We start from the raw sequence: 23,982 nt of genomic DNA on the forward strand, positions 1-23,982 counted from the left end.
AAAGCTAAACACCCCACCAGCTTGCTAGGGGTCACACAAAAATAGGACGAATCCACAAGGAAATACCTCGATCGCTTCAACGACGAATGCCTGACGGTCGACGGGCTCACGAATTCGGTCGCAAGCCTCTGCTTAACCAACGGGCTCATGAACGAAGACTTCCGCAAACACCTCACCACCAAACCCGTGTGGACCATGCACGAGATCCAAAACGTCGCAAAAGAATACATAAATAACGAAGAGGTCAGCCAGGTCGTCGCTGCCAATAAGCGGCAACACAACCCCACCCAATATGGCAACCCGACACCACGACATAACCCACCACCAAGAGAAAATCCAAGGGACCACCCCAAACCAACAAACACAAACCGACCACCAAGAATCGGCAAATTCTCTAATACACGCCCCTGACAGCACCAATTATCGAGATATACCACCAGATTGCGGATCGAGGCATCATCCCAAAAGCCTGACAACTCAAAGAAAGAACGGGCGACAACAAAACCCTTTACTGTGACTACCACCGAGGTTACGGGCACAGAACACAAGACTGTTTCGACCTTAAAGACGCCCTCGAACAAGCCATAAGAGACGGCAAGCTCCCAGAGTTTGCCAAAATCATCAGAGAACCAAAACGTGCAGAAAGAGACAGGTCGCCGGAAAGAGAAGGGCGCAACCCAAGAGCGCAAAAACAACCCCCTAGGGAAAGCCCAGAGGAAGACCCAACCATCATAGTAAACGTCATCACAGGAAAAGACATATCGGGCAAGTCAAAATCAACACTGAAAAAAGATCTCAAAGTCATGGCTGTCAGAAACCAAACCCCTACTAGCCGACAATACGATAACCATCCTACCCGAGGACTGCCAGCACGGCACCTCGGCCGAAGATGCCCCTTTCGTCATCTCAGCAAGGATCGGAACAGGACTAGTACGAGGGATACTGGTGGACACCGGTGCAGACTCAAACATCCTTTTCCGAGGAGCCTTCGACAAGCTCGGACTCCACAACGACAACCTCCAAACACACCGCAACGGTGTCACGGGACTCGAAGACAACTTCCTCAAACCAGACGGCTCGATCACCCTCCCCATCACCATAGGGACAGGTAACCAAAGGAAGACAATCCTATCCGAATTCGTGGTCCTCAAAGACTCCACAGCCTACAACGTCATCCTCGGAAGAAAAACAATCAATGACTTTTCCGCCGTCATCTTTACCAAATACCTCCTCATGAAGTTCACAACCGACGACGGCTCCATCGGCACTATCCACGGAGACAGAGAGGTCGCAGCAGAGTGTGACAACACCAGCCTAGCCCTACGGAAGAAATCCCGAGATGCGGCCGAAATATTCCTAGCCGACCTGGACGCCCGACAAGACAGCCAACCCATGCCAAAGCCAGAAGGCGACATGGAAAAACTACAAATAGGGCCAACCAAAGAAGAATACACCTTCATCAACAGGAACCTCCCATATGATCTTAAAGAGGATCTTTCCCAACTCTTGAAGCAAAATAGAGACCTGTTCGCATTCACACCAGCCGACATGCCGGGAATAAACCCCGACCTAATGTCCCACCGGTTAGCCGTGAACCCCAAAGCTAAACCCGTAGCACAAAGGAGACGAAAAATGTCACCAGACCGAGCCGCCGAGGTCAAAAAGCAAGTCAAAGCCCTACTCGAAGCCAACTTCATCAGGGAACTTCCCTACACGACCTGGCTAGCCAACGTCGTACTGGTGAAAAAATCTAACAGGAAATGGCGAATGTGCGTCGACTACACGGACCTCAATAAAGCCTGTCCGAAAGACGCATTTCCCCTACCAAACATCGACGGATTAGTAGATGCCGCATCCGGCCATCGATACCTCAGTTTCATGGATGCATAGTCCGGCTACAACCAGATACCGATGCACCGACCTGACGAAGAAAAAACAGCATTCATCACCCCCAGAAGGGACATACTGTTACACGGTAATGCCCGTCGGCCTGAAAAACGCCAGAGCTACTTACCAAAGACTCGTCAACAAGATATTCCAGAATCTGTCCGGAAGCAAACTAGAAGTCTACATAGACGACATGCTCGCCAAGACCGAGTCAGGCGAACAACTCGTCAGCGACCTTAACCTCATAATGAACACCCTACGGAAACACCAGATACGACTTAATCCAACAAAATGTGCCTTCGGAATGGAGGCAGGAAAGTTCCTCGGCTTTATGATCACGCAACGCGGAGTCGAAGCCAACCCGGAAAAATGTTGTGCCATCCTTGAAATGACAAACCCTGAAAACCTTAACGACATCCAAAAGCTCACCGGATGGCTCACGGCGTTATCCCGCTTTCTCGGAGCATCGGCACAAAAAGCAATCCCCTTCTTTAAGTTAATGAAGAAGGGGGCCCCTTTCAACTGGGAAGCAAAATGCGAAGAAGCATTCCAACACTTCAAAAGAGTCCTAGCAGAACCACCGGTTCTCCCTACACCCCAGACAGGAGAAACCCTGTACCTATACCTCTCCATAACGGAAGAAGCGCTCGCAGCGGCGCTCATCCGCGAAAACGAGAGAAAGGAACAAGAACCTATCTACTTCATAAGCAAAGTCCTACAAGACACGGAAACTCGCTACTCCCGCCTGGAAAAGCTAGCCTTCACACTCCTCACGGCCTCCCGACGTTTGCGACAATACTTTCAGGCCCACCCCATAGCTGTTCGAACTGACCAAGCGGTCAAACAGGTACTACAGAAACCCGACCTAGCGGGAAGAATGCTAGCATGGTCCATCGAACTATCTCAGTTCCAAATCAAGTTTGAACCCCGGTACGCAATCAAAGCACAGGCCATGGCCAACTTTATCGCTGAGATGACCCCAGGAAACTCCACCTCCGAATCATGGAAACTACATGTTGACGGCTCATCGAACGTCACCTCCAGAGGTGCCGGAGTCATTCTCGAAAGTCAGAACGGGATCATAATCAAACAGTCAGTACGATACAAATATCCAGTTTCAAATAATCAAGCGGAATATGAGGCCCTCCTGGCAGGCTTAGCCCTGTCCAAAGAAGTCGGAGCAAAGACCTTAGAAATAAATACCGATTCGCTAGTAGTCAATTCCCAAATCAACAGAGACTACCAAACGCGAGACCCCTTACTTCAACAATACCTTGCCAAGGTGAACAAACTAAAGGAGGAATTCAATCACATCACCATACGGCACATTCCCAGAGAAAGAAATGCCAGAGCAGACCTCCTCTCCAAGCTAGCCAGCACCAAACCAGGACACGGCAACAAATCGCTAATTCAGCAAGTCGTTAAAACACCGTCCATATCAACAACGGCTAACACTCACCTGACACTCTCCAACCAAGGATCATGGACCTACCCTATCCTACAATACCTCCTCGACGGAACACTACCTGAAGACCCCAAAGGGGAAAAACGGACAAAGAGGGAAGCCGCCAACTACACGGTCGTCGCAGGACAACTATACAAACGCAGATTCTCGCAACCCCTGCTCAAATGCGTCGAACCCGGGAATACGGAGTACATACTCCGCGAAATCCACGAAGGTTGTTGCGGCCACCATATCGGAGGAAAAACCCTTGCCCAAAAAGTCATCCGAGTCGGATACTTCTGGCCCACGGTTATCCGGGACTCCATGCAACTAGTAAAAAACTGCGATAAATGCTAAAGGCACGCCAACATCCACCAAGCCGCCCCGCACCAGCTCAGCATCATATCGGCAGAGCGGCCGTTCAGCACCTGGGGGATCGACCTTGTCGGACCCTTCCCTACGGCACCCGGACAACTCCGATACCTCATCGTCGCCATCGATTACTACACCAAGTGGATCGAGGCCGAACCCCTGGCCTCCATCACGGCAACCCAATGCCAAAAATTCCTCTGGCGACAGATCATCACCTAGTTCGGGATCCCCGAGATCGTCATCTCGGACAACGGAACCCAATTTGCTGACAAAAAGTTCAGAGAATTCCTAAAAGGACTATGCATATCCTACCGCTTCAGCTCAGTAGAACACCCTCAGACAAACGGACAGGTAGAATCCGCGAACAAAGTAATCGTCAAAGGACTCAAGAAACGGCTCGACGAAGCCAAAGGACTATGGGCCGACGAACTCGGATCGGTCCTATGGTCATACCGAACAACACCCCAAACGACCACAGGAGAAACACCTTTCCGATTAACATACGGCGTGGAGGCTGTCATCTCAGTAGAGATCGGAGACCCAAGCCCCAGAAAAACGGTTGGAGGCAACGACGAGGAAGCAGAATGAGACCTCATCAACGAAGAAAGAAGCATAGCTCATGTCAGAGAGCTAGCCCTAAAACAAAGAATCAACTTAAGATACAACCATGGCGTCATCAAACGAGAATTCGCACCCGACGACCTCGTCCTACAACGAAATGACATCGGAGCCCCGACCCCAGGGGAAGGGAAACTCACCCCCAATTGGGAAGGACCATACCGAATCAAAGCCACAATCAGAAAGGGAGCATACAAGCTCGAGCGACTCAACGGCGATGAAATCCCGAGGACGTGGAACGCCACCAACTTACAGCGCTACTACACTTAGACCGACCTCCCTAGGTCACCCCCTCTTTCTCTTATTTTATGTCTTTCCTTTACCTCTTCCCCCTTACAATTTTTCAATTTTAAATTTTAAAATTCGCTTAAGTGTCAATCTCAGGTACTCTTTCCCACCATAGACGGAGGGTTTTAACGAGGCCCAACCATCAATAAAATTCCATTAAGCTATTTTCTATCTTCTTCTTACGTCCCAAATACAGAACGCGTACACGGCCACAAACGAGGGACCGATCACCCCCCGGGCCCAAAATACGGATATCCACAAAGAACCGACCTCACAACGGTCCCCTCATCCCAAACAAAGGGAACAAATAAACAAAAAATAGAACAACTTAAAACGGAATACACAAAAAGAGGCCTGAACGGCCCAAAAGTCATTCACCGAAGTCCAAAAAACTACGAATCCACGGTTACATGGCCCATGGCCAACCAAACATCCGAAATAAAACAATTTAAAACAAACTAAAAATAGCAAAGTTACAATTAAACTATTCAAGATCAACAATCTGGCCATCACGAACGGCCTTGAAAGCTCCCATCACGGACACATCCACACCCGGAGCCAGCACCGACGCTTGAGCCCTCACCGTCTCCTCGGTAACAGCAACAGCTTCCTTCACATTGGCAAGCAACACAGCTTTTTCCTCTTTTAAAACCACGGCCTCCGCTTTCAAGCCGGCCACCTCATCCTTCAATGTACCGACATCTGCCAAGAGCACGGCCACCCGAGACTCAGCATCCGAAGCCTTCCTCCGCTCTTCTCGGCATTAGCAAGTAACCCCTTCAACCTCGCCACCTCGGCCTGAGATTGACGAAATTTCTTATCCAGAAGGCCCACCTGAGCCATCACAGGCTCGGCCTTCCGGACAATCACGGCGGAGCAAAGAATAGACAGATAAAGGGACTTAGCCTGAAAAGTCACATCACACTCACGAAAGAAATCTTCCGTGCCCGGCATGAGGAACTCGTCAATAAAGGCAGGAGCATCAAAACGGCGATCCATCACTGACGAAACTGCGCCCTCTCCCTCCACCAGATTCTCGCTCTCAACATCCTCCGACCTCTTCTGCTTCCGAGATGCACCCTCTGGTGACACCACAACCACATCATCATCAGCCTCCACACCCCGACCCGACCCCTCGGTACCACCTTCAGTCAACACGAGATCCTTAGAAACGGTTCTCGTACCATCAGTAGGTCGCGAGCTCGGAGTGGAAGGAGTACCGCCAGAAGAAGTCCCTTGAGACAATTGAGCCTTCAAACGGGCAAGAGCCGTCAAACCTCCAGCCATCTCAACTGCGAAATAATAAGAAGCATAAGTACCAAACTCGGAACCTCCAAAAAAAAATCACACACCAACATAAGCCCGACATGCAACCGGGTCCCCCATCACATCTCTAGGGTTCAGAGGGCGCTCCCCAAACAACTGCCACAACACGAGGGCAACATCCCGCTCTTCCGCAGACAAAAACTCCTGCGACACCCGAGTAAGAACAGACGGCCCCGCCCTAAAATTCCAGTACGTGGGGAACCGCCTCTCACCCTCCAAAGTCAACCAGAACGGATGATGCCCCCTCGCAGGACGAACTTTAAAATATCCACTCTTAAACCCGTGGAAAGAATCTTCATACAACCCGAAGACCCGGCGATGAGGCTGAGCCCTAAAAGACATATACCCCTTCTTGTGCTTTCCCTCCTTAGTCGAAAGGGTACACAAAAAGAGGAAAAGGAAGACGTTCACCGAGACAAGAAGCTCCAGAAATTCGCAAACAAGCTTGAAAGACCGTATCGCCGCCCAGCTATTCGGATGTAGTTGGGACGGCGCCACGGAACACCGGCTCAACAACTGCTGAATGAATGGGGAAAAGGGGAGCCTAACACCGAGTCGGGTAAACATCGCCTCGTACACCCACATCCAGTTCGGAACGGTCGGGGAGTCGAGGTTGATATAGCAAACCCTCTCGTCAACCCTAGAGAGTGAAAGCTCGTAGTGGCGTTGGGCGTCGCCACCCCCACAAACAGCCCCCTGATCACGGAGCCGCTGGAGGTCCGCCTCCGTCATCCGCGACGGTGTCCCCCATACATCACTAGTAACCCATGAAAAAAGATCAGGGACACCCCCCGCAGGGGCCACCGGAACCCTCACACCCTCAGTCCTTCGACGAGCCATACCTAAAACAGTGATGAGCACCACCGTCAGCCAAACCTCGCGGCAGAAAACAGTGGAGGAAACTAAATAGACACCACTACACCGTACCAACGACACAGTGGCGCTCATCCCCTTATAAAACCCACTACCCCAGGAAAACATTTGCCACCAAACAAAACCATCATACAGAGACAATTCCAATCTACACTAAACAGGAACAAAAAACGTCTAATGCAAAGGAAAGCAAAGCAGAAAACAGATAGAGAGCAGGAAGAAAATAAGGATATCAACCTGATAATGCAGAAATAGCAGAAGCCTGGAAAGAAAACTGAAGTTCAACCCCAAAGAGACCAAAAAACGCCACAGAGAAAAGAAAATTTCCTTCAAAAGAGAGGGCGAAAGTGAAGCGAAATGAAGCAAGGAAGAAAGCCAAAACGGTTTTCAAAAGGGGCAGCAAAAGACACAAATAGCCCTAAATAATAAAGGCGCGTAGGGACAATAAAGGAAAACGTCCCCTCGCATTAAATGCCCCCTTGAGAAAAAGGAAACAATAAAAGCACGCCTCAAAGAACAAAACAGACGCTTCGAACACGGAAGGATCGCGTCGAACCAGAACGGACAATCTTTGGTACGACAATCAAAGCCAGGTCTGAGACACCGACTTCCCCTCCAAAAAGCCAAACGGCTACCCGAGAAGAACTAAAAGACCAAGCTCACGGTCAAAACCACACCTCCCAGCGACAGACCGACCCTGCTCGCTCTCCCGCTGCGTGGGCAACTATTACGGATCCGGCCCACGGATCCATGACCCGGGATTAAACCAAACCCAGTTACCCGGGTCCTACCCGCTTCGCTCTTCCAGAGGGCCCGAAGCCGGCTCTCTAGAGTTCCCAATCAACTTTCGAATTCAAACGTCTCCCTTATCTTAGTCAAACAAGATAAGATAAGACAACTACCATCACCTATAAATAGGAGACCCAAGTCCCCCCAGGTATTCATTCATTCCACACACTTTACACCTCTCTGATCCATTCTGACTTGAGCGTCGGAGTGTCTTTGTAGGTACCTCCCTCCATTGCTCCAGTCAAGCGATCCGGTATCCGCCTCAACCCACAAGTTCCCGATCTATCCCTCAACCCGTACTGGAGACATCTTGTACAAAATTATTGATGACTATGATTTAAAAAATTATACGGCAATTTAAATGTATAATGCTTTTAAAAAGAAAATATTAAAACAATTTAAAAAAATAATTTATTAGTGCATATGTGAAGCAATTTGAAATAAAACCTATTTATTATCGTACCTTATCAGAGTTAGTATTTTTCATAATCTCATAAATTGATTGACTGTAAATAAGGTCATTGGGTGAGTCTGAAATCAAACTCAAAAATTTCAATGAAAGAGACCAATTAACATGCACATGTTTATCCGACACATGTAACACCCTCTGTTTCAAAGTTCATTTCACTATCTCTCTAATAATTGATGCATCAAGCTTTTTGATTATGCTTCAAATTAAATTGCACTGAAGTTGTGATTTTTGTTTCTGAACGTTACGTTATTTAATTTTAACTATCTTCAATGATAAATCAATAAATTAGTAGATATCACTATTTAATCTTCACATATATCTTTTAGATTTATTCTAACTTAAATATTGTAATGTCTTCATAAATATCATTTTCTACCGTTCCAAAAATCCGATTCATTATCATCAAGATCAGTTAGTCTCTAATTCCTGTCACAATCCGTACAAAAAATAAAGTTTAATTTTAGAAAAATTTAGTTATTTATGATTAAAATATTTTGATTCTCATAACTTTTCTTAAATTTGATGATAATTAATCAAGTATTGTATAACTTGCCTAGTTGATGGATTCTACCCAACTGATTCGAACGGTCCAAGTTGTCCCGTTCCCAACTCATAGCAGGGGAAAGCTATGGTGCTTCATAAACGGCATCTTAATATATGCTTTTCATAAAGGAGAGAAGATATGATATAAAAAATTTAAATAAAAGAAGGTAGACAGGGTTTTCTCCTTTATTTCTTCTCTCTTTTCTTGCTCTCATCACCAAAAAGCCATTTTAGTGCTGAGCTCTCAACTTTTTAACCAATAATGTCACTTAGCTTATATCACATCTTTTTATTTATTTATTTGTTATTCAATAATATATATGTGTTTATATTATAGAATTTGTCATTCAAGATTTTGCCCCTGCACTGAGTTGAGTAATTATCTGTCCTTAATCAAATAAGAGCGAGTCAGATATTTACGAATTTGGATAGCGTTCTTACCCATTAATACTAAATATGTGATGTATTAATAATAAAGTTTGATTTTTTTAAATTCAACCTTAAATTTCATCCTAGTCATTAATCCTGCATAAAATAAAAAAATAATTGATTTTTTACACTAATTTTTTTTTCATTGAGTTTCTACTTTTTTTTATTTATATTTCTGCACCAATTTTTTTTTTAATTAGTCCCTATATAATTAAGCCAGTTATTACTAAAAAAGACCTAATTAAAAAAAATTGATACAAAAATTCAATTAAAAAAAATATAAAGATTTAACTAAAAATTTTACAAAATTATAAAAATTAATAAAATAATTAAACCTTTAATTTATTGATATATTAATTACTGGCATTTAAAGATTTACTTTCCCACATGTTTCATTTGTTTTACGGAAAAATATCTTTCCATTGCGCGGCTTAAATTGCAATAACAATATTTACTTTTAATACTTTTATTATAAGTGTTGGATTTCTCAAAAATATGGTATTTAAATAAGTTAATAATTAAATTATTTCATAAAATATGAATATTTTTTAAATTTGACTCTAACAAATTTTATCAATGAAATTAATTTTTAAATATTATAACAAAAAATACTGAAAGTCATTAGAATCTATTATTTTATTCATTATTTAACTATTAATTTAATTCTTTTAGTATAATTCATTAGTCTAGTAATCCAATAACATATTCTATTACAAATTAATTATTTTTGTGCTTCTGTCACTCAGTAATAATTTTCGTCAATGATTAATGTTATAAACTAACAACATACATGACACCTAACATGTTAGTGCACGTGTACACAAAATCCTACACCTTTTTGTACAGCAGCAGTACTAGCAAGTGCACTGGGTCGTCCAAGTAATACCTAAGTGAGTCAGGGTCGATCCCACGAGAACTGTGGCTTGAAGCAAGCATATGGTTGTCTTGTAGGTCTTAGTCAGGCGGAATTAGAAGGAGTTTGATGTGATTATGTTTAGAATTTTGTATGTCATAAATGCTTGGATAAAATAACAGGAATTATATGATGGGAATTGAGTTGAGAGTTGGAGTTGCTTTGTCTTTCTGAATAAACTCTGGTACTATTATCTTCTTTGCTTGTGAATGATCTTCTTCTATGGCAGGCTGTAAGTGATCAAAACCATTACCCGTGATCATTGATCTCCTCTGCTACAGAATGAACACCAAGGCCCTTGGTCATTCAATCCAATGGAGGGTGAAGTTCTTGCAGGCTATTCTCTTGGTGATCCTACTCAAAACGCCACAGACAAGGTCGAATCTTCTGGATCAGAGAACGCTGCTTCTTTGAAATCTAGCTTATACCACGGAGACCTTAATTTCCCCAGAGATCGGCTGAACTGATGTCTCGAGAAGTCCCCAATGAAATCGTGGATTAACTGTCTGAGTGATGTATAAACATACCTGTTGTCTCATGCTTTTCTTCCAGGTACTCACACAAACCCAAGTAGACGCAGGTGTTTGTCAGGCACGTTCGTCTTAGTGAGATGAACAGAGCTAATTGATTAGATCATCCTATTTATCACGATGAAGATCGGATATACATCTTAGAGATAGATCAGAAACGGATCGAATTATAAGTTGTTGACTTTTGAAAAAATTAAAAATATTAGAAGAGACTATTTTAGAATTTTTAAAATTTTTCAACGACTGGTTTGATATTTTTAAAATTTTTAGGAATTATTTTGTACTTTATCGTGAGACTGATTTGTCCATCTTACACATGTGAACACTTAACAGCTATATGTACGAGTTAACATTTTATATCAGCACTCACTATTAATGACTGACGAAAGAAGTCTGTATTGTCTAATGAAAATAAATACATGGGGGACTATTTTGTGTATTTTGAACTTAAAAGACTAAAATATCAATTTTAAAAACTTCACACATTGATTTAGATAATTATTCTTATAATAATAATAATAATAATAATAATAATAATAATAATAATAATAATAATAATAATAATAATATATTTATTAGTATTTTATCGTTTGTTATTAAATATATAAAATATTTTAAAGACAGTTTGTAACAAGCTAAAATATTTAAAATGATGTGATAAAATGTGAAAAATAATAAAAACTATAATAATATAAAAAATTATTTTATATTATTATTATTTTTATTTAACTTTGTCAAATAATCATCACTATTTTATATAATTATAATAACTATTACAATATGTTTTGATTAAATTGACGAAAGAATATGTTATTTTAGTTTTAGGGAAAAAAAAATAGTGTTGTAGGGACAGACTTAGGTGAAAGGGAAGGGACACTATATTAATAAGTACATGCAGATCAATATATTTTGATCCTATTATTATATTATTTTTATCTTCATTAAAATTTATGTTAAAAATCCTATATTATTATTAAATTTAACATAAAATAATATTTATCTTTTATAAGTTTCAAAATTATAAATAAATAAACAAATTCAACATTAAAAAAATATTGATAATATATTTTTAGAATTAATCAAGTAATTAATTACTAAATTGAAACTTAATTTTTAAACATAAATAAAATTATTAGATTTTTTTATAAAAATTGGTTAAAATAAAAAATATTATTTATTTATTAATTAATATTCTTTAAATTAATAATATATTAAAAATAAACTCAAAAATATATAAATTAAAATAATTAATTATTTTAAAATAAAAAGATCAATTAATTTTTTATTATTTTAAATTAAAATATTTCTCAATTTTTATATATAAATATATTTTTTAAATACTTATATATATAATTTTAATTTTAAAATATAAATATATCAATATTTAACAAAATTTATTTTAATATATTTTTCTCTTCATAACTAAAATTTGTCATTGATGTGTTGTATATTATGATCTGCTAACGATGGCAAAGGGAAGGATTGCATCAATTTTTTTGCTTTATTAAAGATATTAAAGAAAAAGATTAAAAAGTGAAAGACGTAACTACTTTAATTCGCCTAGTGGTACTGCATGATTCCTTGTTATTTGCCAATTAATGCTAAGCTATTACAATTACTCCACTACTGGAATTTTTCCATTATATAGGTGTTGCTTGGGGCCTGTGGGTCAAAGTAACTTCACTACTTTATTAGCACTAAATAATTTAGGGTTTCTTCACAGTTTTATAAGAAATTTAGTATATTTTGTAAAAAAATTGTTGTGCGTATACTATAATTAACTATTATGTATTTATAAGTTTAATTTATTTTTAATGTATATTTTATATTTTAAAATATATTTTAAACTAATAATTAATTTTAATAGTCGATTTTATTACACACCAAATATTATTCATATTTTAAATATAAAAAATTTGATATGTTGTTCTAATGCATAAGTTTTATTATTCAAATGACAATAATTAGTTTAAGTATTTTTATTAAATTATTTAAGATATTTTATAAGAGTATTCTCTTAAAATTCTATTCTTTTCACGTTTAACATAAATAATTAAAATAGCGGACAATAGAGAATTTATTATATAATTTTATAATTCCATAATAATATTATGATATGTTGAAGATATAAAAGTAAATCAAATTAAAATATGCTTTAATTTGGAAAAGTTAAAATAAAGAGAATTCTTGTAAAATTCTATAAGTAAATTTTTTTGTGAAGACATCTTCACACGAAGATGGTAGTATAAATTATTAGATCATTTCTTTTTTGTGAAAACATTTTTATATTTAAATATAATATTTTTTCATTTTTCTTTCGTTTTTTTCCATGGCCTTTTTTTTCTTTTTTTTTAGAATTCACCAACATATTCTTAAAGTTGTAGAGAAATACTATTTATATAAGTACTGTTCCAGACTCGATTCTCGTGTCCCTCGTTGTAGTAGTCTCCCAACCCGATTACCTGGGCCTAGGCCTCCCTCACGGCCCAATAACCCCAAACTCCTAACCAACATTCAAAATCAAATATCCCTCTTATCTTAATCAATAAGATATGATAATGACCGTAAACTATATAAAGGGAGCCAAGGATCCCTTAGATACGACACATATTCCTAGCTCTCACCTATACCTCTCAGATCCATTTTGACTAGAGTGTCGGAGTGTCTTTGCAGGTACCACTCTCCTCCTCGCTCCCAGAAGATCCGATCCCATCCCCACCCGAGGCCGACAAGTCCATGATCCATCTCACAACCCGTACCGACAACTCTCAGTACATTGGTGCCGTTTGTGGGGACCTTGCCAAAGCCTCGATGACATGATGGAGGAATTTGAGAAGCAATCCTCAAGCCATCATCATGAATCAGGCCCACCCGATAGAACGCTGGAACCACAGAATGATATCTCCCCACCAACCCACGGGAGGGTAACCAGCACCGTGCACTGCCAACCTACCCCTGAATAGGCGAGAACTAAAAGAAGACAATTGCCACCTCGATAAAACCCAAGCACCTAACGGCTTAGGAGAGAAAGTAATCTAGATAATCCAAGGGCTCTACTAGAGAGTACAAACCCTTAAGGGCTGGATCACGACAAAAGAGGGATGCCAACCGAAACATGCAAGTCAAGCGACCTCTACGAGCCAATCACGGCGAGAAATCAGGAACAAAAGATCGCCCGACTGGCGTCACAAAAAACGTCAGAATCGCAATGTCTCCCAGTGGTGCGTGAAATTATAACTCGCACAACTTCATCGGCAAGTGCACCGGGTCGTCCAAGTAATACCTCAGGTGATTGAAGGTCGATCCCACGAGGATTGTTGGATTGAGCAAGCAATAGTTATCTTGCTGGACTTAGTCAGGCGAAATAGAAAAAGAGTGGTTGTTGTAGGCGCATAAAACAAGGAAATAAAGAAAGCAGTAAAGAATCGGTGTAAAACAATAATGAGAAAATAGTTAAGGCTTTGGAGATGTTTATCACTAACTATATTAACAATGAATGATTCATTCTATGAAAAAGTTGTAAGTGATTAACGCTAGGATCAGTGGTCAATTAATCTCCTCTAATCCACATCAAACGTCAGGGTCAGTGGTTATTTAATCTGAACGAGGATGAAGCTCACACAATTCAATCTCTCTTGATCCTACTTAAAGTGCCACAGACAAGGTCAGATCTTTCGAATCGGAGAATGAAGCTCAGTATTCTAGCCTTAGTGCCACAGAAACCTCAATCACCCAAAGTTACCCAGATTTTATGTCACGTATCTAATTAGCCCAGGTAATTTGCCGTTTAGGTGATGTATTCTCAAGCTGTAGCTCAATACTATCCGGTTAGGGACTCGCAAGAACTCATGTAGAATAAGGGGTCATACTTCCGTTCCACCCCAAATTCATTTAGATGAAGAATGACAATACATGATAGAATGGAATCAAACATATATTAAAATAGAAAAAGCAATAATATTTATTCATGGGAATAAGCAGAGCTCCTAACCTTAAACAGGAAGTTTAGTTACTGATACTATACAGAGAAAACAAAGAAGATCTAAAAATATGTTCTGTAATTCGTGTCTCTCCCCTCTTGGGAGGCGTGATCCTCAAGAGAAAGGAAGTCTCTTATTTATAGTAAAATTTCTATGACTAAACCTAAAAGATATTGTTTTTAATTAAAAATTACAAAAATAAAATAAGAAAAGCCTAAGGAGTGCTAAAATCCACTTTGGGCCCACTTTGGTCATGTGCTTCGGTCAAGCCTGGTGTTCAACTTGGAGGATGGGCGTTGAACGCTGGTCCCTGCTCCCTGGCTGGCGTTGAATGCCAGTTTTGGGCGTTCAACTTGGGAGGATGGTCCTTCTTGGTCATTGAACTCCAGATGTGGATGTTCAATGATAGTTTTGGCAATCATTCTGGAAAAGAAGTATAGACTATTATATATTGCTAGAAAATTCTGGAAGTTAGCTTTTCGACGCCATTGAGACCGCATCAATTGGATCTCCATAGCTCAAGATATGCTTGTTGGAATGCATAGAGATCAGGATTGATAGCATCTGTTATCCTTTCTTCGTTCCTGAGCAAGATTCTGTCAAATTCACCTAAAATCATAGAGAAAACATACAAACTCAAACTATCATCCAAAAGATGAATTTCGCGCTAAAACATACTAAAACTGAATAAAATATAACCAAAAACACTAAGAAAATGTTATGAAAAAGGGTATAAAATGTTCTGTCATCACAACACCAAACTTAAACTGTTGCTTGTCCTCAAGGAACCAAAAACAAGATAGGACTTGATGGAAGAGAAAAATACATCAGGTTTTAGAGTTTTCAATAAAGCTCAAGTCTAATTACCGCATGGGGCTATTAACACTTTATTTCTTAATAGCTTTGGCATTTCACTTTCCTTTGATGCTTAGAAATATTGGCACCTTTTAAAACTAGAATCTAGATGATTCTCTTCTTTTTAGTTTTTTTTTTAATTCTTGAAGACAACTTTTTCTTTTAGTGCTTTGCACCTTTGAGCCTAGCCGTGACTCTAAGCGTTTTGTTTTCAAGTATTACCACCTGATACATAAACGCCACAAGCACTTAATTGGGGTAACCCTTTGGATTCGAATTTAGCTTTGCTTAAATTCCCGGACAGTGGTGCTCAGAGTTCTTAAGCGTACTCTTTATAGCTTTGGATCATGACTTTAAATTCTCAGTCTCAAGATTTTTCTGACACCTTCACACCACAAGCATATAGTTAGGGATAGCAACCCTTTTGAGCCTTTTAGCCAATTTTGACTCTCCTAACCATTGATGCTCAAAGCCTTGGATCCTTTTCTTGATTTTCTTTTTCTCTTTTTTTTGCTGTTTCTTTTGCTTAAAGAATCAATCTTTTTGATATTTGATTCACCACCATTTCGTGGTACATCTTGTGCTTAATTGAGTGGATTTTATCTGCTATTCTCATACTTATTCATACAATTTGCATGATTTTACAATTCCTTTCCAATTTTGTTCTATGACTGAAAACTTGCTTCCTAAGCCTTTAAATTGTGCATTTTTAATGTCCTTCTATACCATTCAATGCCGTGGTCCGTGTGTTAACTGTTTTCAGGCTGTCTAGGGCAGGAATGACTTAGAGGATGGAGAGGAAGCTTGCATAAATGGAAGGAGCACAAGAATTAAAGGAGATAATCATCGAGGAGTGATGCGTGCGCATATCTGACGCGTGTGCATGATTTGAAGACTTGCACGGCGACGCGTGCGCGTACCTGACGCGTACGCGTGAGACGTGAAGAAGACCATCGATGCGTACGCATGACTAATGCGTACGCGTGACATGCGCCACGTGCAGAAAATACAGAAAATGCTGGGGGCGATTTCGGGCCAAGTTTCGACCCAGTTTTTGGCCCAGAAACACAGACTAGAGGCAGGGGATAGCAGGGACTCAACATACATTCACACAATACACACATTCATTAGTTTTAGTTTAGTTTTGAATCTTGGAGTGAGAAATCACTTCTTCCTCTAGGGTTCTTCACATTCATAGGTTTTTAGTTTTATGCTTTTGATTTGGATATTGAGAAGAGTTATTACCTCCGTTGAAGTTACCATTATTCTAGTTTGTTCCCTTATTCCTTTACTCTTTTAATTGCCCATTTACCCTGTTTAGATACGTAAGTTTATGATTTTGGGATTTATTAATGCAAAGAACTATTTTTACCTTTAACCAATTTTCAGTTATTATTCAATTTATCATGTCTTTTCTTTATTCCCCTTATATGCCTGTGAACGTAGTATTCATGTCAATGGAATAGATTCCCAACTTGACTTGGGAGTTGATTAAGAGGAGAACCTTAAGTTGGAAATATTCAAGTGTTAATTTTAATTGGAAGTTATTGGCTAACTCTCTAGTCTCTAACTCTAATTCTTCCTTAGGAGAGGATTAGGACCTGAGGATAGAGTTGATTAGTTAGTTACTTGACTTTCCTTTATTCAGTAAAGGATAACTAAGCAGAACAACAACCTTTTTCTACTACACTTGGGAACATCCAACAAGGATAGAACTTCTGATTAATCTTCTCCCGGTCAAGGATTTTTATCATAATTAATTAAATCTCTCGTTCGTTTTCTTTATTTCAATTCTATTCTCCAACTTCAAATTTCTCAGAAAACTCCTGATCAATAAATAGCACTCTCTTAGCAACTCGTTGAAAGACGACCTGGGATTCATACTCCCAGTATTTTATTCTCATATTATGACAAAACCCTTTTTAAATTGATACGTGGAATCTCTGTTGGTTAAGGACTATACTCGCAACGTCAGTTTATTATAAATTCTTAATTGACAATTTTCCGCCATGTCAATTTTTGGCACCGTTGTTGGGGATTTGCAATAGTGTGCTAAATTATTGGTTGGTATAAATAATTTTTTTAGTTTATTTATTTACATATTTTATTTTATTTTATTACCATGAGCTGTACGTTTCTTTCATTGAATGACGCGTTCACTGCCTGATCCAAGCTTAGCCGCATTTGATTCTGAAATTGAAAGAACTATTTCACGTATTGGGCGAGCTCGGCGTCAGTTAGCCTCTGAGGGTGGTGAAGTGGTTACTACCAATTCACCAGTCTTATCTGAGGACGAATCTAAAGCATCATTTAAAGGAGAAACAAGCTCCTCTTTTACTGATTTTATTGATTTACGCGTAGATAACATGGCGGCTCCCAGGAGGATTACTCTCCAGGAAGCAGGAGCTCCAGACTTTACACTGCCACCATTCCAAGCACGTCATCCAAATCTGGGTGTAGATATTGAACTGAAGACTGCACTAATCAATCTACTGCCAAAGTTTCGTGGCTTATCTTCTCAAGAGCCTCTCAATCACTTAAGAGATTTTCAAACAGCCTGTTCTACTGTTAGGCATCATGGTGCAGATGAGACTTCTATTCTACTGACCGCCTTCTCATTCTTTCTTGAGGGAAAGGTGAAGAAGTGGTACTACACTCAAACTAAAGTAGTTGTTACTAACTGGGATACGCTCAGGAGGGAATTATTGGAAAAATACTTTCCAGCTGAAGTTACTAATAGACTGAGGAAAGAAATTTCCTACATTATTCAAGGCAAATCAGAGACTCATTATGATTATTTGGAGCGCTTCAGGAATCTTCTGGACGCATGTCCCCACCACATGATTGACAAGTTGGTGTTGATCAGCTACTTCACACAAGGCATGAAACCTCAGGATAAGACTACATTGGATGGTGCGAGTAATGATTCTCTGAAAAAGTACAAGACCGTAGATTAAGTGTGGCATCTGATCAGTGACCTAGTTGAGTCCACTTGGAATCACAGGCACAGGAACAACCATCCCAAGGCTGTTGTAGAAGTTTCCTCTAGCAGTGAGACTACTGCTCTCACGCAGACTCTGTGTGAGATGACCAACTTACTGAAGCAGATAAAGCTGAATCAACAACAACCTCAGCCTTCCCCAGCACAATAGAGTCAACAGTTGGTTCCTCAAAGAGTATGCGGAATATGTGTCGATTATACTCATTACACTTATGAGTGTCCGCAGCTCCAACAAGAAGACAACACCTTGGCAGCTACTCATAATTTCTATGACCACCCGAATCAAGGATACTATCAACAAGGCGACAATTACAACCGAGGTGGAAACTACAATCAAGGTTGGCAAGACAACTCCAACCAGGGTTGGAGAGATAATTCCAACCAAGGATGGAGGGACAACTACAACAGAGGAGGTAGAGACAACAATGGAAATCAAAGGTGGAACAACAACAACAACAGACAGCCTTACCGAGCACCTCACCAAAGGCAAGCCCATGGTTCTCAGAACAACCAACAGCAAGCCCCTCAAGTCACCTACCCACCTTCCTCTTCCAATGACGAGTTGCTTCAGTCTATTGAGCAAAGACAAAAGACCATGGAGAACACACTTAGCTCTACCTTGAACGGTTTGACCTCTGCTGTACAAGCTCTCGCTTTACAGATTGGATCTATGAATACCCCTAACAGTCAACCTACAAGCTCTAATGCACTTCCGTCTCAACCTTTACCCAACCGCAAAGGAGGCATCAACGCCATCACTTTGAGGTCCGGAACCACACTACAAGGGAGGAGTCATGAGGAGCCAAGCTCAAAGGAGAACATTCAAGTTGAAGATGTTGTTGAGGTAGAAGATGCTGAACAGGAAGAGGAGGTACAAGACATGGTTGAAGAAGAAGCAACTCAACCAGAGAATAGTGCATCAAAGGCAGCTGAAGCTACACGTGACGCCATCCCTATCCCCTTTCCACACCTTGCAAGGAAGTCCAGAAAGCAGATGGAACTCGATCCCAAAATGGTAGAAATCTTCAAAAAGGTTGAAGTAACTATTCCCCTTTTTGATGCTATTCAGCAAGTACCTAAATATGCAAGATTTCTAAAGATTGTGCATGCATAAGGATAAAATTAATGAATTAGAAACTATTCCTTTAGGTAGCTCTATATCTGCTTTAATGAGTGATATACCAGAAAAATGTAGTGATCCAGGTCCATGCATGGTTAGCTGTACTATTGAGGGTGTAATAATTTCTGACTACATGTGTGATCTAGGAGCATGTGTGAGTATTATGCCATTATCTATATATGATGCTTTGAGGCTACCTCCTTTAAAAAGGTCGACATCACGTTTTGTTTTGGCAGATAAAAGCATAATCTCGGTGGTTGGGATTGCTGAGGACGTGCTAATGAGCATTAAGGGGCTAACATTCCCTATTGATTTTTACATTTTGGAGATGCCCCCTACTGACTCAGGAAGACCCTCATCTGTCCTACTTGGAAGACCATTTCTGAAGACTTCAAAGTTCAAGTTGGATGCCTTCTCCGGAACCTACTCTTTTGAGATAGATGGCAGAACAGTGAGCTTCAATCTGGATGAAGCTTTGAGGCACCCACCAGAGGATCACTCCATCTTCCAGTATGATATTATTGATGAGACCGTAGCTGCAGTCCATCAGGAAGAAATAGAAGAGATGCACATGGAGCAAGGTGCAAGTGTGGGGAAGCCCTCTGAGCTTCCTGAAGATGTCGTGCCACCACACATAGCTCCAGATGATCTAGTGCCTAGCCAGGAGCAGAAAATGGAACTAAAGTCCCTTCCACCCTACCTCAAGTATGCTTACCTTGAGGATAATCAGAAGCTCCCAGTCATCATTGCAAGGGAACTCACTTCCCAACAGGAAGAACAACTGCTTAGTGTGCTGAGAAAGCATAAGAAAGTAATTGGGCAGAGCTTGGCGGATATAGTAGGCATCAGCCCCAAGTCTGTGAACACTGGATATTTTTAGAAGAGGGAGCAAGGCCTGTTCGTCAACCTCAAAGGTGGCTTAACCCTACTATCTTGGAAGTTGTCAAGAAGGAAGTGACCAGATTTTACTTGAAGCAGACATCATCTACTCTATCTCAGATAGCGAATGGGTCAGCCCAATACAAGTGATACCCAAGAAGTCTGGAGTCACAACAATAAAGAATGAGCAAGGAGAGCTCATAGCAACTAGAGTGTAGAACTCCTGGAGGGTGTGCATTGATTACAGGCGCCTCAACCAGGCTACTCGCAAGGATCACTACCCATTGCCTTTCATCGATCAGATGCTTGATCGCCTGTCAGGTAAATCACACTACTGCTTTTTAGATGGTTACACTGGATATTTTCAAATTCATATAGTTCCTGAGGATCAAAAGAAGACTACTTTTACATGTCCCTTAATGTATGCATATAAGAGAATGCCTTTTGGCTTATGTAATGCACCGGCTAAGTTCCTATGATTCTTAACCAGAGCGAACATTACTAAGATTAAGAAGAGAAGCAGTGGCAAGAGCCAAAAGAGTGGTTGGTGAAGAAGAAGAAGAAGGTCCAACCCAAACCATGGAAGGAGAAGCACAAAACCACCATGAAGAAGCTGTTGGCAACAACCAGGCTCCACAAGAGAGGAGGATGCTAGGTTCATACATAAATCCCAATCCTGGGAATTATGGGAGTAGCATCGTGAGACCCAATATACATCCCAACAACTTTGAGCTTAAACCACAGCTCATCACTCTAGTTTAGAATAATTGTTCCTTTGGAGGAAATGCTCAAGAGGACCCCAATCAACATCTCACCACCTTCCTGAGGATTTGTGACACTGTGAAGTCAAATGGAGTTCATCCGGACACTTATAAACTGCTCTTGTTCTCTTTCTCTCTTAGGGACAAAGCGTCAAAGTGGCTGGAATCATTCCCCAAGAAAAAGCCTCACCACATGGGAAGATGTTATTAACAATTTTTTAGCAAGATTCTACCCTCCACAAAAGATCAATAGACTAAGAGCTAAGGTCCAAACGTTTAGACAACATGATGGAGAGACTCTATATGAAGCCTGGGAGAGATTTAAGGATTTGACAAGGAAATGCCCTCCTGATATGTTCAATGAATGGGTGCAGCTGTACATCTTTTATGAAGGGTTGTCATATGAATCCAAGATCACTATAGACCACTCTTCAGGGGGATCCCTTAACAAGAAAATGACCATTGAGGAGGCCATAGATATCATTGAAACTGTTGCTGACAATGAGTACTTCTATGCCTCTGAAAGGACTCAAAAGAGAGAAGGAGTAATGGAGCTCAACACCATGGATGCCTTGCTAGCACAAAACAAAGTGATCACTGATAAACCCCATTTTTAGGGTTTATCTTGTGTTGAATTTAGAGGGTTTTGTCAACTTTTCTCCCATTTATTCACTAAAATAGCATAGTTTTGTAAATTCTCCTTTAATTGTGCTTAAGAGTGAAAAACATGCTTTTTAGGTCTTAAAATAGCTAAATTTAATTCACCTTGATTCCATTAGATGCCTTGATATGTTTGTTAAGTGATTCACTAAAGCTAGTTGATGAGTGGATAATTTATACCCTTTTTGGCATTGTTTTTACATAGTTTTTAGTATGATTTAGTTACTTTTTATTATATTTTTATTAGTTTTTATTCAAAAATCACATTTCTGGATTTTACTATGAGTTTGTGTATTTTTCTGTGATTTCAGGTATTTTCTGGCTGAAATTAGGGGACCTGAGCAAAAATCTTATTTAGAGGCTGAAAAAGGACTGCAGATGCTGTTGGATTCTGACCTCCCTGTACTCGAAGTCTATTTTCTGGAGTTACAGAAGCCCAATTGATGCGTTTTCAATTGCCTTGGAAAGTAGACATCCTGGGCTTTTCAGCAATATATAATAGTCCATACTTTACTCGAGATGTGATGGCCCAAACTGGCGTTCAAAGTCAGCCTAAAATATCTTGGCGTAAAACACCCAAACTGGCACCAGAATTGGAGTTAAACGCCGAAACTAGCACCAAAGCTAGCGTTTAACTTCAGGAAAAGCCTAAGCACGAAAAAGCTTCAATGCTCAACCCAAGCACACACCAAGTGGGCCCCGGAAGTGGATTTCTGCATTATTTGCACTTAGTTACTCATTTTCTGTAACCCTAGGTTACTAGTTTAGTATAAAAACTACTTTTAGAGATTTATTTTATGTCTTTTATCTTTTGAACCATCTTATGTTTTCATAGACCATGGAGGCTGGCCTCATGGCCATGCCTAGACCTTTTTCACTTATGTATTTTCTACGGTGGAGTTTCTACACCACATAGATTAAGGTGTGGAGCTCTGTTGTTCTTCATGGATTAATGCAATTACTACTGTTTTCTATTCAATTCACGCCTACTTCTTCTCCAAGATATACTCTCATACTTAATTTAGTTTAGTCAGAATGAAGGGGTGACCCATGACAATCACCCAATATTTGTTACTCGCTTAGCCAAGATCGCGTGCCTGACAACCACAAAGCGGTCTACATGATGTTCAACGTAGTCATTGGACGACAGCTGGAGTATATTCTCTTGGGTTTCTAATCTAAAATTAGAACCTTCGTGGTATAGGCTAGAATTATTGGTAGCCATTCCTAGGATCCGGAAAGTCTAAACCTTGTCTGTGGTATTCCGAGTAGGATCTAGAAAGGGATGACTGTGATGAGCTTCAAACCTGCGAATGTGGGGCACAAGTGACAGTGTGCAAAAGGACAATGGTCCTATTCCGACGCTAGCGGGAACCGACAGATGATTAGCCGTGCGGTGACAGCGCATATGGATTTTTTTTCATCCTAGAGGATCATACAGCTTGCCATGGAAGGAGGTAACGCATGGTTGGAAGAAGGCAATAGGAAAGCAGAGGTTCAGAAGTAACAAAGCATCTCCAGACGCTTATCTGAAATTCCCACCAATGAATTACATAAGTAACTTTATCTTATTTTATATTTTATTTATATTTTAATTATCAAAACATCATAACCATTTGAATCGGCCTGACTGAGATTTACAAGGATGACCATAGCCTGCTTCAAGCCAACAATCTCCGTGGGATCGACCCTTACTCACGTAAGGTATTACTTGGACGACCCAGTGCACTTGCTGGTTAGTTGTACAGAGTTGTGAAAAAGAGTTGAGATTACGATCGTGCGTACCAAGTTTTTGGCGCCATTGTTAGAGATCACAATTTCGTGCACCAAGTTTTTGGCGCCGTTGCCGGGGATTGTTCGAGTTTGGACAACTGACGGTTCATCTTGTTGCTCAGATTAGGTACTTTTATTTTATATTTAAACTTTTTGTTTTCTTTCTTTTTATTTTCAAAAAAAAATTCAAAAAAATTTTTATTCGTTCTTTAGAATTTTTAAGAATGAATTCTAGAGTTTCAGATGATATGTGAAGCCTGGCTGGCTGCTAAGCCATGTCTAATCTTTTGGACCGAGGCTTCCACTTATCACTGCAGGAGCTTTTTTATTCTCATCAATTCAGCTGTTGTATGCCTGATTTGTATGATGAAGCTTGGCTAGCCATTCGCCATGTCTAATCTTTTAAACCAAAGGTTTCACATAAAGCTTGGCTGGCTATTAAGCCACGTCTAATCTTTTGGACCGAAGC

General features: G+C 40.3%; 1 protein-coding gene and 1 non-coding gene across 2 annotated transcripts; one reads left to right on the forward strand and one right to left on the reverse strand.

Annotated features, from left to right (window-relative positions):
* Positions 1 to 1,978: 1,978 nt before the first annotated feature.
* Positions 1,979 to 4,291, forward strand: LOC140178592 (uncharacterized). The gene is made up of 2 exons (XM_072215789.1): positions 1,979 to 3,566; positions 3,999 to 4,291. Exons 1-2 carry the CDS (start codon positions 1,979 to 1,981, stop codon positions 4,289 to 4,291), a joined length of 1,881 nt encoding a protein of 626 aa, XP_072071890.1.
* A 17,040-nt stretch (positions 4,292 to 21,331) lies between these two features.
* On the reverse strand, positions 21,332 to 21,438 carry LOC112746653 (small nucleolar RNA R71). The gene has a single exon (XR_003174524.1). It is a non-coding gene; the product is annotated as a small nucleolar RNA R71 (small nucleolar RNA).
* Between the last annotated feature and the right edge of the window lie 2,544 nt (positions 21,439 to 23,982).

The sequence above is a fragment of the Arachis hypogaea genome, chromosome 14 (genome assembly GCF_003086295.3).
Source record: "Arachis hypogaea cultivar Tifrunner chromosome 14, arahy.Tifrunner.gnm2.J5K5, whole genome shotgun sequence".
Lineage (NCBI taxonomy): Eukaryota > Viridiplantae > Streptophyta > Magnoliopsida > Fabales > Fabaceae > Arachis > Arachis hypogaea.